This window comes from Melitaea cinxia, chromosome 11, assembly GCF_905220565.1.
Source record: "Melitaea cinxia chromosome 11, ilMelCinx1.1, whole genome shotgun sequence".
Classification (NCBI taxonomy): domain Eukaryota; kingdom Metazoa; phylum Arthropoda; class Insecta; order Lepidoptera; family Nymphalidae; genus Melitaea; species Melitaea cinxia.
Genome location: NC_059404.1, coordinates 11,042,100 through 11,060,941, shown reverse-complemented (window position 1 = coordinate 11,060,941; position 18,842 = coordinate 11,042,100). Strand labels below are relative to the sequence as shown.

General features: G+C 33.3%; 1 protein-coding gene across 1 annotated transcript; it reads right to left on the bottom strand.

Annotated features, from left to right (window-relative positions):
• Positions 1–8,017: 8,017 nt before the first annotated feature.
• On the bottom strand, positions 8,018–17,236 carry LOC123657605 (NADP-dependent malic enzyme-like). Its single transcript, XM_045593128.1, has 11 exons — positions 17,144–17,236; positions 16,264–16,422; positions 15,752–15,933; positions 14,298–14,478; positions 12,572–12,700; positions 11,881–12,063; positions 11,473–11,695; positions 10,671–10,813; positions 9,788–9,958; positions 8,743–8,866; positions 8,018–8,273 (listed from the first exon to the last, which is right to left on the bottom strand). The coding sequence occupies exons 1-11, from the start codon at positions 17,234–17,236 to the stop codon at positions 8,116–8,118; spliced, it is 1,746 nt and encodes a 581-aa protein (XP_045449084.1). The 3' UTR covers positions 8,018–8,115.
• Between the last annotated feature and the right edge of the window lie 1,606 nt (positions 17,237–18,842).

Genomic DNA, 18,842 nt, shown 5'->3' with positions numbered 1-18,842 from the left:
AAAAATATTTTAAACAATATTAACTTTTTATTTATTTAATAAAAGAAAAAAAAATTGTTTTCTTATCGGTCACCACGCTCAAAAAGTGTAACTTGCATTAATATCAAAGAAAAAGAAATACTGCATAAATAAAATAAATAAATAATTATAATTGCATAAGTTGATACAAAATGCTATGCAATAGCTTTACCGCGGCAGTCCCCGAGTGCCACACGTTATTTTTTTATGTTACATCAGAACTTTTGACCGTGTGGACCGATTTCGACATTTTTTTTTAATTGAAAGGTGGTGTGTGTCAATTGGTCCCATTTAAATTTATTTGAGATCTAACAACTGCTTTTCGAGTTATAAGTACCTAATAATGCGTTTTTACTTGACGCTTTTTTCGTCGAACTACGTTGTATTATACCGCATAACTTTCTACTGGATGTACCGATTTTGATAATTCTTTTTTTTTTGTTGGAAAGCAGATATCCCTAGTTTAGTACCATGATAAGGAAACCAGGATCTGATGATGAAATCCCAAAGAAGTCGAGGGAAACTCTTGAAAATCCGCAATAACTTTTTACTGGGTGTACCGATTTTAATAATTTTTGAAGCTGATGTTTGTCATGTGGTCACATATAAATTTTATTGAGATCTGATAACTACTTTTTGAGTAATCTTTGATAACGCGTAGTTACTTGACTATTTTTTCGTCGATCTACTTTGTATCGGTTTTTTTTTTTTTTTCATTTGCGAGCAAACACAATTATGTAAGCTACAAAATATTATCAAATGATATAAAAAATATTAATTTAATATCAGGAAGAAAAGAGTGTAAGTTTGTTGGTAAGTTCCTAGGCGCTAATTTCTGGAACAACTAAGCTGATTTCGAACTTTCTTTTACCAGTAGAAAGCAATATTATTCCTGAGTGTTATATTTGGGACGACTTTTTTTTCTTTTGGTATAAGACAGGCTTACTTAGTGTGGGTCCACCGTATATTTCCATTATTATCATTATTGTTAAATAGGTATATGTTTATGTTATTATACCATTAATTATTTACTTCTATAATGTATATTTTTTTTGTAGCAATAATACTTCAGTAAGAAAACTTTACATTTGGCAAACAAGTCGGAAGAAAAGCACTGCTACGCCTACCTACCTATTGTATTTACAAAAATGTTAACCTTTATTCAATAAAAAAAAACTTCCTGACACCACATTTCTGGTAGGTAGGTCACCCACAATATGCCATTGAGTCATTATTATTATTTTTGTCAAGTATTAAGTATTAGGCTGAATGTAAGCGTTAAAAAAAATATATAATAGACACAAAAAATCCGTACCGAATTGACCGTAATTTTCGTTCCCTTTTAATCAACGAGTGATATCAATATGTTTGCTGAATCATTAGCAACACTAACGAGGGCGTTTACCGAAAGGTTGCAAATTGTTTCTACAGTAGGTACGTATCGTGTTTAATGTAATTAAGTTACAAATATTATAAACGTACTGTAACTTTATGGAAAACTTGCGCAGTTTCATCTGTGATGCGTTTATGATTGATTTATATTATGTAACCTTTTTTGTTGCTGCTCACCGAATAACCGCTCTAGTGTAGTTGTGCGTGTGCCGTGTCGACGCCTATACACCGGCGATTTTCGGGTTCGATTCCCGCTCGGGATGGATATTTGCATGTACAAAAATATATATTTCCAGTTCGGATGTCTGCCCTTATGGATCTCAACCGCGCCTCAGAGAGCACGCTAAGCTATCGGTCCCGATTATTATCATAAATATCTGATAGCGATCGTTTCTCATATCCGCCAGTCCTCAGTGGAGCAGCGTGATGGTTTAAGCTCCAATCCTTCTTTTACATAGAAAAAGAGGCCTATGCCATATACTATGAGTGGGATATTAAAGGCTGAATCGTTTGTTTGTGCAGAAGAAAAACTAATATATGTAGGTAACTACGTGTATGTATGAATCTATTTAAATTTATTCACGTATGGTTTATCGCTTAGGTATCTCATTGTGATTAAAAGTATATGTATACCTATTTATTGTGTTTTTATTAGGTACCAATAATATTTACTATTTCATTAGTTTCTTCTGTTTATAGGATGTGAGAAACGTTCGCTCTTGTATGTCCAAAGATTAGCTGGTAAATAAAGGTTCTGGCATTAAGTCCGTCCTATTGCCAATGTTTATATTTAACGACATTTTACAATTTATGAAAACATAAATTAATTGATTGATTCATTAAATAACTTTACGCATCAGCCTGTTATATCCTACTGCTGGGCATAGACCTCTTTTCCCATGTAGGAGAAGGATCAGAGCTTTATCCATCACGCTGCTCCAATGTGTGTAAGCGGATATATTCCTACTATGAGTATCGATGCTACCAGGTGCACATGATAACAACCGGACCGACGGCATAACGGGCTCTCCGAGGCACGGTAGAGAGACTCACGAGGACTGTACAAACAACCAGACCACGGCAAACATCTGTATGGCCAATACAAATGTTTGTCATGTGGATCAAACCCGCAACCGCTAGCGTAACAGCCACAAACCAGTGTTGTGACCATTGCGCCAACGAGGCGTTAAATACCTTTTTCTATATGAAATATGCAGCTATAGTGGTCAAATAGTAATAAAAACTAAAGACCAGAAAAATGTCATAACTATAGTGGTACGGTATGTGAAATATTAATTTTGATTGTACACTGAATTTTTGTTCATTTTCGCTTTCACGTTCTCGATGAGGCTTATGTCTCTATTGTCGTTTATCAGCTTGACACGTCACATGAATAGAAAAAAAAAGAACAGTAAAGTTAGACAAGCTAATTTGTAAGGAAAACGTTGTTGTGGCTTTTGTTGAATATATATTAACTTAAAGTACAGAGACCTTTAAATATCTGACTAGGTAGGTATAAGATTCCCAAACATCTCATTCGTTTTGTTTTCATGATGTACTTATAACTTGATACAAGTGGTCATATTTCCACGAGTAAATTTAATAAGAATACAGTCCTCGCGATTATAACCCCGGAATATAATCAAACATCGTAACAAAGACGAAATGAAAGCTGCTAACCTAGTTAGCACAATACTGCCACCATTACTTTAAAAGCCCGGCCCACACTGGTGAGAACATAATGGGACTATCAAAGAAATAAAGGGTCGCGCTCAATGTAGTTGTAAAATCATTCGCAGTGATTAACAACGATTTTAGTGAACTAGGAAATTCGGATGACTTTATTGCGTCTTTGATTTACCGTAGGATCTATACGTATAAATTAAATCGAAGTGTAAGCTACTACATGTGTGGTTCTGAAATGACTATTCACTTGGTTTAGTAATATATGGTTGCCATTTTGTCTGACATTAAAACGGCTTAATAAATTTTCTCGACACTTTTATAGGCAAGTGACTTATCAGACCAAATTTTGGCTGCACAAAGTGTACCCAGGTTAAGTTTTATACGCAAGAAAAATAGAACGATAGAAAGGGTGATAAATATTACGTTATCAAATAATAATATAATCGTCGTAAATGAAATTTTCCTTAAATACGATTTTAACAGCTTTATTATTTAACTAGCGATATTTTTCATGGGTAAAGGTCTAAGAGTACAAAGATGTACCATCTACGTTAAGCATGGTTTGTTCATAACAAATCCTTCCATGGATTGCAGATAATTTATTTTTAGGTATTTAAGAGGGTGGTCCGTTAAGTACATAGACTACATAGGTAAAACAATTTTTTTTAACTTGTTATTTATCATTGTCATCTCACCGACATCCTTTTATTTCTATACACTTAACCCAGTAATGCTTCAACTTCTTTAACCGATCTGAAAAATACGTTTTCTAGTTGTCTGCAAAGTAGACCACCTTGGTGGCGATAAACTCATCATTTGACTCATATTTCAGACCAACGAGTGACTTATTCAAGTTTCAAACAAAAACAAGTCGCAATAGGTCAAATCTAGAGAACTCGGTGAATGGGGCAGACGATCGTAGTCTAATTGGACCAATTTGGTCTTGGCAACGCGGAGGTGTGAGCCAGTGCGTTGACTTGATGGAAAAACATTTTTGACCGCTTTGCCCTTCTCCAGGTTGTCAATATAGATCACACCTAGTGAATCCTAGAAAACGGTGGGCTTTGCCTTTCCGGCAAATAGGATAGTTTTCGCCCTCTCCTCTTCTTCTACGGATATACGCTACGGTTTGATGTGAAGCGGTATTTAAGCGGTTGTAAGCGGTAATGTTGTTTCTAGTGAAGTTCCTGAGCGTAATTGTTTAAATATTGAAAAAATACTATTATTCAATATACATTTTAACAAAATTAAAAAAAAAATAACCCACAAACACTATGAAACCAACGAAAAACCAGTAAAAAAGTCCGTGATGAAAAATATAAATAACTTTTTTACCGGAACTTAATACACTCGGCGAAATTCATTCTCGGAAACGTGAAAACTCTTTTCATTCGTTTTTAATCTGTTCCGCGCGGTGTCAAAATGCAAGCCAATTTCCGAATTGGATACACGTTACACCCGTCGTATACATAGAGAGCGTTGCAAACATTTTGCTGTGGCAATGGTCCAGTTTGTAGATGTGTAGACGACCATCTGGCGCGTAACGTGATAGCGTCGGGATATTGTTCCAGCTAGCGAACTTGACAATACGTGTACATACATAGAGTACAAACATGTGCAACTTAACACGATAGGATACTCAGAAAACGGCGTGGATGAGCAAACTTAATGTTCTAATCGAAAGTATTGTAGGATACATTTGCATTTTATTTAACCGACTTCAAAAAAAGGAGGAGGTTACTCAATTCGACCGTATATATATATATATATTTTTTTTTTATGTATGTTCGGAGATAACTTCTTCGTTTATGAACCGATTCTGATAATTCTTTTTTTGTTGGAAAGGAGATATTCATAGTTTGGTACCATGATAAGGAAACCAGGATCTGATGATGGGATGCCAGAGAAATCGAGGGAAACTTTCAAAAATCATAAGGGTGACTAGTAAATTTAATCATGTTTTCATTAAGTACTATAAAGCACTACTATTTAATAAAGGTCTGGAGTCGATCTGATGATGGAGAAGAAAGATAGTCGAGGGAACTCTTCGACAATTTATAGCAATTACCTGCTTTTTGAACTTAATTCGTTTCTATTGATGAGAACTTTGCATCTGTATGAGTTGTAAGTGCCATTACACTCTGATGATGGAGACAAAAGTTAGTCGAGGGAACTCTTTAACGATTTATAGCAATTACCTGCTGTTTGAACTTAATTCGTTTCTATTGATGAGAACTTTGCATATATATGAGTTATAAGTGCCATTTCAGTCTGATGATGGAGACGAAAGATAGTCGAGGGTACTCTTCAACGACATAGCAATTACCTGCTGTTTAAACTTAGTTCGTTTCTATTGATGAGAACTTTGCACCTATATGAGTAACAAGTGCCATTAAAGTCTGATGATGGAGACGAAAGATAGTCGAGGGAACTTTTCAACGATTTATAGCAATTACCTGCTGTGTGATCATCTGTGTCACAGGGCCAGGTTTGATGATGGAGCCCATAAACACTCGAGGGAATTTCTCAACAATTTACAGCAGTTATACCTTTTGCTTTTTGACGACCGCTTTGATATAATGGTAAGATACATGTGCCGTGTCGGCGGCGCTTAAACACCGACGGTCGTGGGTTCTATTCCCGCTCGGAGTGGATATTTATGTTTATACAAATATTTATTTTCGGTCTAGTTATTAATCCTTGTGGTTCTCCCAACCTAGTCTCGGAGAACACGCTAGGCTGTCAGTCCCGGTTGTTATTACGTACACCTGATAACGAACTTTACTCATAGTATGTCGACGCGTTAGCGCAGCGGTCACAGCAACGGTTGTTGCGCTGGCGTTAGTGGGTTCAATCCCCGCGCACGACAGACATTTGTATTGGCCATATAGATGTTTGTCATGATCTGGGTGTTTGTGCTTGTGTATTGTGTGTGTTGCCGAACCCCCGACATAAGAGAAAAAGCATCCTTGTTAGGTCTACCCATCACTAAAAATTGTAAAATAAAATAATTTTTAACAAAAAAAAACCAACTTCAAAAAGGGAACTAAAAAGTGAAAAATAAATTTACTTAGTACAAAGTAATTCGTATTTTGATTTGGTTAATCAGAAATGATTAAATAAATATTTTATAATTTTGAAGTTGGTGCCAAGTAAGTACTACAACAACCTGGCTACAATAACAAATACAAACAACACACAGACACAACAAACAAGTACAAAAAATATTATTAGATATGTCAAAACAATAACAGAATAATAACAGTATTCAACCTAATAGTCAATGAAACAAATTATGAAAGAAAACTGAATACAACTTACGAGTAGATACTAGAGTAGTTATTGTTTTACTTGGCACCGACTTCAAAATTTTAAAATATTTATTTAATCATTTCTGATTAACCAAATCAAAATACGAATTACTTTGTACTAAGTAAATTTATTTTTCACTTTTTAGTTTCCTTTTTGAAGTCGGTTTTTTTTTTGTTAATTTAAATTATATTTTCTTGGGTACGAAGTTCCTTATAGAGCGTTGCGGAGGGGTACCCTAGCTGGCAAAAAACGGCCGTAACGTTAAATAAAAGCGTAATATTCTTATGTATAATCATGTATGATGGCTATACAGTGTCTAATGTTTTATTCTTATTGCGGTTTGCTATTAGGTATTATTATATAATTCGATAATTATTATATATTTTTATAAATCATTGTAAATAAAATAAAGGTTTTAAGATAATTTTGTAAAGTAGTTTTTTTTTTAATGTTTATTTATTAAAAATCATAATAAAAAATGTAGGTATACACGAATAATTATTTTCTTTATACCTCGAATAGAACTTGAACTTTATATGTTATAATAAGGAACTTCGTTCCTATCTGGTGTCCCACGACACCACACAGTTTTTTTTACAGAGAAGATAAATATTTAAAAAAATAAAAAAATTACAAAAACAAAACAGTATTTATGTAAAATTATTAACAAAGTACAAAATCAAATAATAAAAAAAACGATGATATGTCAATTGTCATCTAGATTTAAATAGCAATAATCAAGAAGTCATTTTCGAAATTCGCGAATTTTTTTTTTTCTTGTTTCACAATGATTCCCGTATACTGGAAATAATTGTCTTAACACCGCTTGCTTTGTTAAAATGTGAAGTGTTATTATGAGCGCTAGAAAGTGCTACATCTCGTTACTCAATCGGTTTTTTCATACTTTTTTTACCATGTTTCAGCTCGACATTGGACCTCTGCAAAAATATTGCACCGTTTTTAAAAAAGTAGTTTTAGGTTAACAACTAAAGCCAAAAGCTGTAATATATAACTGAAATTTAAGAGCTATGAACGGATCTGATTGTACACAAAAGTGCCCGTTTTGGGTTTGATATCGTATTAGAAAAGATATTGTTTGATTATAACTAACTTTTCTCAATTTTTGCAGATATTATGGTCGTTATCACAATGAATACTAATAAATGTAATTACTAAAACTAAACCTAAACCTACTAAAACTAAACCTTGTTACAATAACTCCTATATTTCCGCTATATTTTAAATATAATTAAGTAGCCATAAACTCACTCATTACAAGAAAATAAATAGCACGCTGTAGGTAAATAGTATCTACTACTAAATTAGAGTAAAATTCAGGTTGTGTTATACCCCATTGCACTGATAAGGATAATTATGTACTTGTTATTATCTTATCGAAAGAAAAACTTTGTTGAGAACACAATGCATGTACAAAAAATAGCTTAGCACTAGAAAGTTGAAAATCTTTATTTATTGAAGTCTAGCTGGGCCTCGTGACTTCAGCCGTGTTATTTCTAATCATGTACGAATGTCGGAATACAAAGTATTATATTATATCGTACCAAGGTTCATTACCAGCAGTTCAGTAATTTTTGCTTGAAAGAGTAGTAAGTCATCCACTCTCACAAACTTTCGCACTTATAATATTAGGTAGTAGGAAGAATCTTTTTTTGTCATCAGTGAGATATTAGTAATGTATTGTAGTATTTACCCTTTATATGCTTCTCGCACTGGTTTTACTTTAACATTAGGTGATTTAGGATATTTGAAGAATTTCGGTATATAGGAGTCGTATTGCAAATTATATGTGTGTTCTTGAATATATGATTTGAAATCGCAAGGCTTTGGAAACGCAGTTGCTAATTCTGAAAACGATATTTTAATGTATATCTATTTTGAAATAATATAAATATAACGGTTAAGGGGTACCTACCTAACTTAAAGTGAAGAGGGAATCAAAAATGCTTTCCTTAGAAATATCAACCAAGGCCTAATTGTAGTTAGTTGATAAACAATAAGCTCTATTTGGTTCTCTTTTTAATTGTTTTTTTTTTTTTTGCATTAATACACGCCTCTAACAGTAAAAGTAACTTAGTTAAAGATAATAATAATGTATTTTATTAGATCCTCGTCAAATAAATATGACAAGATAAACAATTCAAGCAATCTAAGTAAAATAAGTTTTTTCAGGGTTAAATTAATCTCGCAAGTTATGTTTTGGGTTCTCACAAACATATTTTACTTTCCATAAGTATACACACAGTCTTACACGATTTTTCTATTTGATCCAACTTTCAAACAGCACACGAAACAATTTTTATTTACAAAACTCACCTTTCGAGTACGCCTGCTTGGCGACTTCGACCGCTATATTAAGCGATACGTTCTTGACGTCGCCGAGTGGAGGATATATTCGGCCGAGCGCCAAGTCTTCTTCGCTTACGAAGTTTGCCAACGTCTGAAATGATCCCCACTCTTATCTATACAACTTAAATTCACACTATTGTTGTCGGCACTGAACGCAACAACTTTTTCAACAAACGTCCGGAACCGCTATGAATGCAAATTGAATTCGAGAATAAGCCAGAACTGAAAATGGTTCAATGTAAGAATTTGGCGCAACGTTCACAACAACGGTTTGTGGCTGTTGCGCTGGCGGTTGCGGGTTCGATTCCCATGCATGACAAACATTTGTATTGGCCATGCAGATGCTTGCAGTGGTCTGGGTGTTTGTGCAGTTCTTGTAGGTCTCCCCACCGTGCCTCGGAGAGCACGTTAAACCGTCGATCCCGGTTGTTATCATTTACACTTGATAGCGATCGTTACTCATAGTAGGGAATATGTCCATCGACCCGTATTGGAGTTGCGTGGTGGATTAATCTTTGATCCTTCTCCGAAATAGGGAAAGAGGCCTATGCCCAGCAGTGAGATAATACAGGCTAATGGTGTGTTGGTTAATGTAGTTTGACGAGCTTGTTTATAAAGTTGTTCCTAACACACAATAGCTTTTTAAATTTTTAGTATTTTTATGATTAATTTAATAATCCTTTACTTCTTTACTAGTTATAAGTTTAAAGACTAAGCTTTAAGCATTTTTGTAAAACAGCTTTATTACGTTTCGAAAACTAATTTGCTTAACTTAAAAATGAAAAATTTTATACCACTTACAATATGAAAAATTATATACCTATTTCAGATTTGGCTAGATTAATTTAATTAATAGGTATAAAGAACCACTTTATTTTGATAGATAATTGAAATATTATATTTTATTAAAATTATATCAACCATCACAATAATAAACATAATATGTATACATTGGTACATAATATTTATTGTATGGAACATACCATTTGAACGAGTTTTCAAAACCACTTACCCGGGCCGCTGTCAAGAACATACTCTCCGGGATATGGCGAGAGCGCGACACAATGACACCGAGAGCGACACCGGGAAATATGTAAGAGTTATTTCCTTGACCGGTTCGGTACTCTTTATCCTTGTACTTAACCGGTGGAAATGGCGAACCGGACGCGAACACACATCTACCCTGTATAGAGAAAATTAAATTTGAACACATGCTTAAACCTTAAAGTTGGTAAAGAATTCTTCAATTTCTTTTTTATTTAATCTGTGGCATGGAATATAGAGTTAAATACATATAAATATATTTCAAAAAGTACCGAAGAAGATTAACATTAAGGTGTTTATCCAAGTACATAATAAATACTTATAAACATTATACATAACTAGCGACCCTGCTTCGCACGAGTGCAATGCTGACACTAAATATAAAATATAAAATAAATGTGTTTATTTACGACATCACATTAGAAACCTTTAAAACTATCAGTGTTCCTCTACTATATTATGCATGTACTCGTATTATACATATAAAATTTCCTCTGGAATCACTCTATTTACTAAAGGTAACCGCAACAAAGTAGTTTTAAAGATCTGAGCATACAGACAGCGCGAAACGACTTTGTTTTATACTATGTATTGATAATACCACGGACTAGTATAAGGATAATACACATCTGTTTGTCCTCAGAACGGAACGCATTGCCATCTCGCCTAACTTTTCATTGTTTCCTTACATATTATACTTATTATAATAACGTATCAACATATCCCATAATATACAATATATATCGGTCACCATATTTTATTTCACGTAGCCTGTAAAGAACACTATAACCGTACCCGTAAACAGAAAACTTTTTTTTTAATAAGTAGATTGCACTCCTTATACAAATTACCTCCGTATAATCATAGGCAGCTTGCGCGGTACACTCCGCTTTGCTAGTCGGATTTGAGAGAGCGAATATTACCGGTCTCTCCGTATTTCTAGCCATTTGCTTCAGAATGTTTTCGTTAAAGGCGCCACCGACAGTCGAACAACCTCAAACGATAATGATCATTGAAAAACTATTGTGCAGTCTAGAGTCTAATATTGAACGCAACTAAGTATTTCAACAATCTTATACTATTTTGTTTTTTTTTTTTTTTGTTATAATGTATAGTCCGCATCCGCAATCTTGGCATAATCAAAAAGTTTCAATACAGTAACGTAAATTTATTTTTAGTTTTTAACCGACTTCCAAAATAGGATTAGGTTCTCAATTCGATTGTATTTTTTTTAATGTTACCTTAGAACTTTTGACTAGGTGGACTGATTTCGATGATTTTTTTTTAATCGAATGGCGGTGGAAATCGGTGGCGCGTGTCGTGTGTTCCCATTTAAATATAACTGAGATCTAACAAGTACTTTTCGAGTCATATATAACAATGCGTTTTTACTTGAGTATTTTTTCGTCGTATTATACCGCATAACTTTTCACTAGGCGTACCGATTTTGATGATTCTTGCTTTATTCGGAAACCGATGCTCGTCATGTGATCCAAAATTTGATCAATTTAATCGAGATCTGATGACTATTTTTTGAGTAATCTTTGATAGCGCGTATTTACTTGACTATTTTTTCATCTACTTACGTTGTATAACTTGTCGATGTAATTGAAGTCGTTTTTCGTTTCCGAACAAACATAATAATAAACTAACCAATGAGACATGTCGGTTTAATAGTGGTGACGCATTTTTCGAAATTTTTCTCCGGTTCCATATCCTTGCCAAAGTGTTTGGCGTGATCGGGGATACCGTTTTGCCGAGAGTTCGTCAATAAACCATCGACATCGAACATATAGATTAATTTTCGAGCATCGACCGCTTTCGTACCTTCTTCCACCATAGCCGCTACTATTAAATTGGCTATGCCGGTTGCCGCCTTGTAAAATACCAATAAAAGTTTAGATTGTATCGCAAAACTATTTGTGCATTCGAACGAAACGATATTTCGCGACGGTAAAAGCCATTTAAAAAAAGTTAAAGATAAAAGAAAGTTTTAGCTATTTTAAAAACTTTTATTTGAACGATTTGCAAATAAAATATCATGTAATTTCTAAATCTTACCGATCCAGCACCGAGAAACATATAAATATTCTCGTTTATTTTCCTTTTAGTGATTCTGCTGGCAGCGAAAAGTCCAGCGACCGCAACACTTGCGGTACCCTGAATATCGTCATTAAATGTACAGTATTCATTGCGATACTTTTCCAAAAGTCGAGTTGCATTCACTAAGGCAAAATCTTCAAACTGAAAATAGAAACTGTTACGTGTGTTTGGTAATGAAGGAATGAATAAGAACCACACGACTGAGGTAAAACTTTTGTACAATAGGCGTGCACTGTGCCTTAGATATACGAAACGTAACTGGCTATGAGAGAAAGAAAATGTGTACTTGCATCTCTCTATCTCTCTCTCTTATTCCGTTCGCCTAGCCCGATTTCACTTTTCGTAATGCTCTCATCACGCATTCACCAACTTATTCCCCAAGTCAAGCGTGCGTAAAGAAGTTTTACTTAAAAAATTATTAATCGTCGTATAGAAGGAGGATTATACTACCTTTGAATTAGTGAATATCTTTGCTATTGAACTAACACTTTTTTAAACATAAGCACCCAGACCAGAAACAATTTTTTATAGATATCTGCTAAGAGTGGGAATCGAACAAACAACCGTCTATATTAACCCTTCAACAACTTTAGCACACCAGAAGAGTCGTCAATTGCAAAAGTTGTTTGTTGATTATTTCTAATTTTACCTGTAGTAAGGTATTTGGCCCAAATCTCTCAATAGCAGCCTTCATGAATTCATCAATAAAGTCGTCGTATTCTTTGCCACGAACTCTTTTTTGTCGAAGGCCTATGTAGAGAGGATCTTCTAAAAGGTCCTGTTGTAACATATAGATAAATAGAACAAAATATTGTGAACAGTTTCAATAAGATGTCCAGTAAACAATGTCTCGGTACTGGCAAATTAAAAAAACACAAACTAACTTTCGTAAAATCTCAAATCTCGCATTTACACCAAATAGTAAAAAAAATACTTTTCAATGCTCCGCTCTACATTAGAACATACGAATAATTAAATACTTACAAATTCAACGGCACCCAGAAATATGAGAATTCTATGTCTGATGTATATGATGTGTATGCTTTACAACACGCGTCACATGTACAACTAAATGACGACAAGTATCTAGCATATTATATGTATATACCACACCATGAATATAACTTATACTGAAATTTTTCCCGAGCGAGGATCGAACTTGCAATAATAATGTCCGCGCAATATTTTAAAAAATTCTTAAGGAACGCTCAAGATTTTAATCTTTAAGGCCATTCATTTGTAGTAAATCTCTGTTAAGTTTTCAATCCAGATATTATAACTACTTTAAAAAGTACCTATCTATTACCAAGTAATTAATTGAAAATATTTCGTTTCAGTTGAAATGAAAATAAAATGAAAAGAATAATTGATATTTTCAGTTTCATGAACTTATATTAACACTAAATTATTAATTATTTCAAATAATAATTTAGAACTAATTCTTAAATATTTAAGTTATTTACACAACGTTGTGAATCAGCTTTGAGGTAGAACTTCTAACAAGCATTGAATGAAAGGAAGCATAAAAGGCTTTCCTTCTTGGGCATGTTGTATAGGTATGTATACTATACGTAATAAAATTTTAAAGTATAAATAAATTAATAAATGTCTTATAACATACACACACTATCGTCTGTTCCTATGGTAAGTAACTTAATACTTGTGTTACAGGTAACAGCTGACTGTTGTTAGTATATTTTTTTGATAAATATACATAGAAATAATACATATATAAATACAAATATATTTCACCCAGACAGGCGGGAATCGAACCCGCAACCCGCGAAGATAGCAGGGCCACTACAAACTGCGCCTACGGACTAATCAAAACTACATTTAATCTCTCTCTCTCTCTTCAGCGTATCACACTGCACTGCTGGACATAGGCCTCCCCAAGTTCGCGTCAAACATCCTGGTTTTCCGCATTCCTCATACAGCCTCCACCGGCAATCTTAGCCGGAAATAATGGGGCTGCTGGGGATTGAGCGCGTTTCTGTCATAAGCTCGTGGGTACATTCAACAATAAGTCATTGCCCATAATCACCACGCTGGGCAGACGGGCTGGCTTTGTCGCATCAAAGACGCTGCTACCCATTTTCGGTCTTTGTATTTGAAAGCTAGAAGTTGCATGGTTGTCCCGCCATCGGTCGGAATACACAGTTCCGAGCTAATGGATAATAGGAACTTTCTTATCCCTTAGGCGTCTCTTACGAAACTCATAAGTGAGAACCTGAACCCAAAAAAAGAGTGTGGCTATTATCTATACTCTCGTAGTCACACAGCATTAACTAATTAAAATTTAATTTTTCATTAATTTTACTTGATACAATAATGGAACTAATGAAGCACTCGTATGCAATTTGTGCAATTAATACCTTATTGTCAGTCCCGACATCCAAGGTAATAGGTAAACATTGATGTGGTTTTATACCAGCTAAGACTGTATATAGAGCCAGTTTTCCAACAGGTATACCCATGCCATAGGCCCCTAGATCTCCTAAGCCCAGTATTCGTTCACCATCCGTAAAAACTATCGCTCTGACATTATGTTCAGGCCTATCAAGTAAAATATCAATATATACTATAAATATATGAATTGTCTAGTTAAACTTTAAAATTAATGGTAGTTTCTAATTTCTTTGTTATTATTAACTATTTTATTTAAAAATGGAAAAGGAATTCGCCAAATAATGCACCTAATATTATAATGAAACTCAATCCTTTGATAACTTAAATTCAAACTGACGGTAGTCGCTTAGGACACCGTGAACTATCCGTGTTATACTTATATTTCCTTGAGTTCACTTATTCCACGCCTCCAAGGAGGCTATGCTTTACTTTGACAAAATGAAAAATACGGGAAGCGCTTACTCTTAAACCTCCATATTTTTATAACTAATCCATTAATATGTTATAAAAATATACATTTTTATACAGAATACACATCAAACTATAAATTAAATATCATTTGAAGTATTTTTTGAAAATTATTATACTAAAAATAATCGATTAAATAAATATTATATTGGACGTCAACATTTTGGATATATGAATGATAGCAAAATAACGCGAGACCCACTTGACAAATTAAACTGTTTTTTTTTTACTGTCAGGAGAAAACTATTAACCAAGAAGCCTATTGAATATGAAGGCTGAAATTTTTTTTTAATTTTTTTCAAATAAATAATTTTAGTTCCTACCACAGTAAAACATTATGTGATCAAAGTTGTGTGAATGAATTAGAACAATTTGTGACCTTCTGCAAGAACCGAATCAAATAATCGAACTTATAATAGTTGTATGTTCGATAGTTGCTACAGATTACTAGAGGGAAAGCTAGAAGGAGAAGATGCAAATAATAGTTTCAAAGGAGTATGTGTAGGCGTGCAGTTTTGACTTTTCCAAGTATATAATTTTCTTTTCCGCCAAGTACGTAATGAATTGTTGACTCCTTATCTATAGAGATAGACGCGAGGAAACCCGGATTTCAGCCCAGCGAAAACGACGAGTCACTTTTCAAATCAAGTAATGACCCGTCAGTTTTTTTCAGCGAATTTTCAATCAAGATTCTAATCATGGTGATAAAAATAGCGTAATTTATATTAAAATATTTGGGCTATTATTAAAACCCGCTTTAATTTTTTTTAAAGAAACAGTTTAGCATTTTGTTGTTTTTATTTTACATTAGGAATTATTATTATTTTTCAGTAAATGATTAAAATTTCGTAGATAAAAACACTTGGTAAAAAACTTGCTAATTCTTAACCTGATACTGTTAAACCTAACCCTTAACCTGTAGATAACATTATTTAATAAATGAAATTCTTACCAATTATTGAGAATATTTAATACATGGCCTTTGTCGTATATGGTGACAAAGAGACCTCGTGGTTTCCTATAAATAAGACCAAACCTTTGACATGCCAACCCCACAGTGGGAGTGTAAACTATAGGTAAATATTTTTCAACATTCCGGGACAGTAAGCTGAAGAATAACTTTTCATTCATATCCTAAAAAAGCCAACACAATAACTAACCTGAAGAGGGACGTGATTCGTAATTTTATTGTACTTTTTATGTATGTTATCTCATAACTTTTTACACGGTGTACCGATTTTGATGATTCTTTTTTTATTCGCAGGTGGTAAGCACCACCTTTCGAATAATCTTGTATTATGTTAAATTTGAGCGAGCTCTGAAATAGTTTTTGAGTTATAACTTATAATGTGTATTTAATATTCCTTTTCGATGTAAACTGAAGTCGATTTTTTTTAGTTTAAGAACAAAGAATTTTTTTTTTTTTTTTTTTTTTTAAATTTTTAATTATAAATGTATATTTACCTGCAGCTCCATCAAATATATAAATTTGTTTAGACTATCTTTGTACCGATCCAACGAAATCTGGCATATATTTAACTGTTCTTCTTGAGTTTTATACTCGGCAGCTAACAGACCTTGAATCCCTAATGTTTGTCTCTCTTCTAACGTAAATGCTAGACCCTAGATAACGAACATTATTATACAAACATAGGGTTAAGATAATAGCTATTTATGTGTTTATTGCCGAGTAATTCCTTATTTTGATGTTACTTTCGTACGAATTCTTAAAAATATACGTTTGTAGATATAAATAAATAAATAAATAAATAAATATTTACAACACACACACGGTCATCTGTTCCTAAGGTCAGCAACTTAATGCTTGTATTATAGGTAACAGCCGACTGGTATAGCTACATTTTTTTCGATAAACATACATAAATAAATATATATATATATATTACACACAGACTCGGGGTGGGAATCGAACCCACGACCCCCGGAGCAGAAAGCAGGGTCACTACAAACTGCGCCAACAGGCTAGTCAAAAGAGATCAGAGATATAATAGATGTTTGAATTTAAATAGATTTGAAAAACAATAATTTGCCTATATTAAGTTGCGAACACTGTTCTTTAGAGAATTCTGGATGCTGCTCTACAATATTTGCATAATATATATACTTATTTGACTAAATTTTAAGTTAGTTACCTATTTGTTATTATTATTTTTATTAGTTTTATTTTAAATTTTAAAATTTTATCGAGGAAAAGACGTACCCAGGCTTCTGCGCCATTGAGCGCATTTTTGACTCCAGTTCATAACAAATTTTTTAAACACACACACACACATTTTTTTACATTTTTTTTAAATTTTTCCTCTAAGGATTTAAAATATCTTACCTTATTTAAACGAGGATCTCTCAAATGGTCGATTCCTCTCACCATATTCGGACATATCATATCCCCTGTCACTTCAGAAAAATTTCGACACATCTTTTTTAGTTTAAGTATGAATAAATATTGTTTGAAAACAGGACCAAACAAGATATTACATCGACAGCTGTAAAAAGATTTATGCTCTTCGAATCAACCTTTTTTTACATACCAAATCCACGCATTTTTTTTTATCGCAATTATCAGTAATTGTCACATTGTTTGATATCTTGGGTAAGCTGCGGGATCATATCGTATTTCATATGGCCACCTTTCGACACTAAATAAGCTATCTAGTATTCGTTTGTTTAATCAAACTTCGAAACTTATTTATCTTTATTTCGAGTGTGTATTTACCGCTTATTAAATGCATTTCCTATACCGTAAACCTATCTTGAATAGATCGCTCTACCAGAAATAAGACCGCCTGCGTAACTTCATACATTACGTTTCTTTATTTTCTTTTATTGAAGTTATACTTTTTTTGGCGCGTTAGGGAAAAACTATGAAAGTAAATTTTCACGATGCGCGCGCACACCGTCACGAAAAAAACCGCCACCCTGAAGTTAGCGAGTCCACGAAGAAGTTAGCAACGTAAAGTTAGCTAGCCAATGAAGTATAACTTCTTACGTGCGCACATAATTATGTACATACTTTTTTTGTTTACTTATCTACATGCATTGTAACTGCTATAAAGTGTTTAAATTGAAATTAAAACTTACAACACTGTTTCTTTTTATCACAGTATAATATTTACTGGTAACCCTTATTTGTTGATGAAGAGACATTTTAAAGCACAGATTTTTTTCTTGAAATAAATCTCGAAATTAATGAGTTCGAATGTAATATTTTATATGATACACTTACGTTAGTATTCTCTAATTATTAGTGTTATTACCTACTTTATTCAACTTTCATACATTTGACAAAAATTAAAACAAATGTTAAAACGCACCTCACTTTCAAAATTCATTTTATTACAATTAAATCAGAACTTATGTAAATAACTTTATCATACTTACCTAAAACAAAAAGATTTCTGCCTTAGCATTTTTTAAAGTTAGGGTTGTTCAATTTATTTATAAACAGCATTTGGTATTTATAAGTTTTCTGGTAAATTTTTTATACACTTTAATGGACATTTGTTTAGGATAACTAAGTATTTTATGACTTACAATAATAAGTTTCACAGAAATACGTGTAAGAAATTGAAAACCATTACGACAATTTTGACAGAATAACATTAACAGCACTGTCAAAAATTTACTAATAGTTTAAGAATATAGATAAAGAACCTCAGAAAATAATTATAGAAGTATTTGAAGTTTAGTGTTATTTTTTTTAAGGGGGGTGATAGACGTACGAACTTAAAGTACGCGGTGTTTAATTAATATCGCGAACTTACACGGCTCGACGTCGGTGACACACGTGAAGCTTACTCATTCTGTATTGCGATGCCGTCGACAGAAGAAGCTTTGTGTTACTTAGGAATTGTACCTATCGTATTATATTTTAAAAACAAAAGAAAAGACGAAGTTCTGAAATAATTCATTTTGAGTAATTTCTCAATCAAAAGTAATAAAAATTACAAATACCTACACTACAAGCGTCGCACGTCCACGGACTAGCGAAACATAATTGTGTTTAAAAAAACCGACTTCAATTA

Coding starts and splice junctions, on each gene's coding strand:
- LOC123657605 (XM_045593128.1), bottom strand. CDS start 17,236: ATGTGTCGAAATTTTTCTGAAGTGACAGGGGATATGATATGTCCGAAT. Junction 12,064..12,571: donor GGCCAAATACCTTACTACAG/GTAAAATTAGAA, acceptor TTCTATTTTCAG/TTTGAAGATTTTGCCTTAGT. Junction 10,814..11,472: donor TAAACCGACATGTCTCATTG/GTTAGTTTATTA, acceptor TTATCGTTTGAG/GTTGTTCGACTGTCGGTGGC.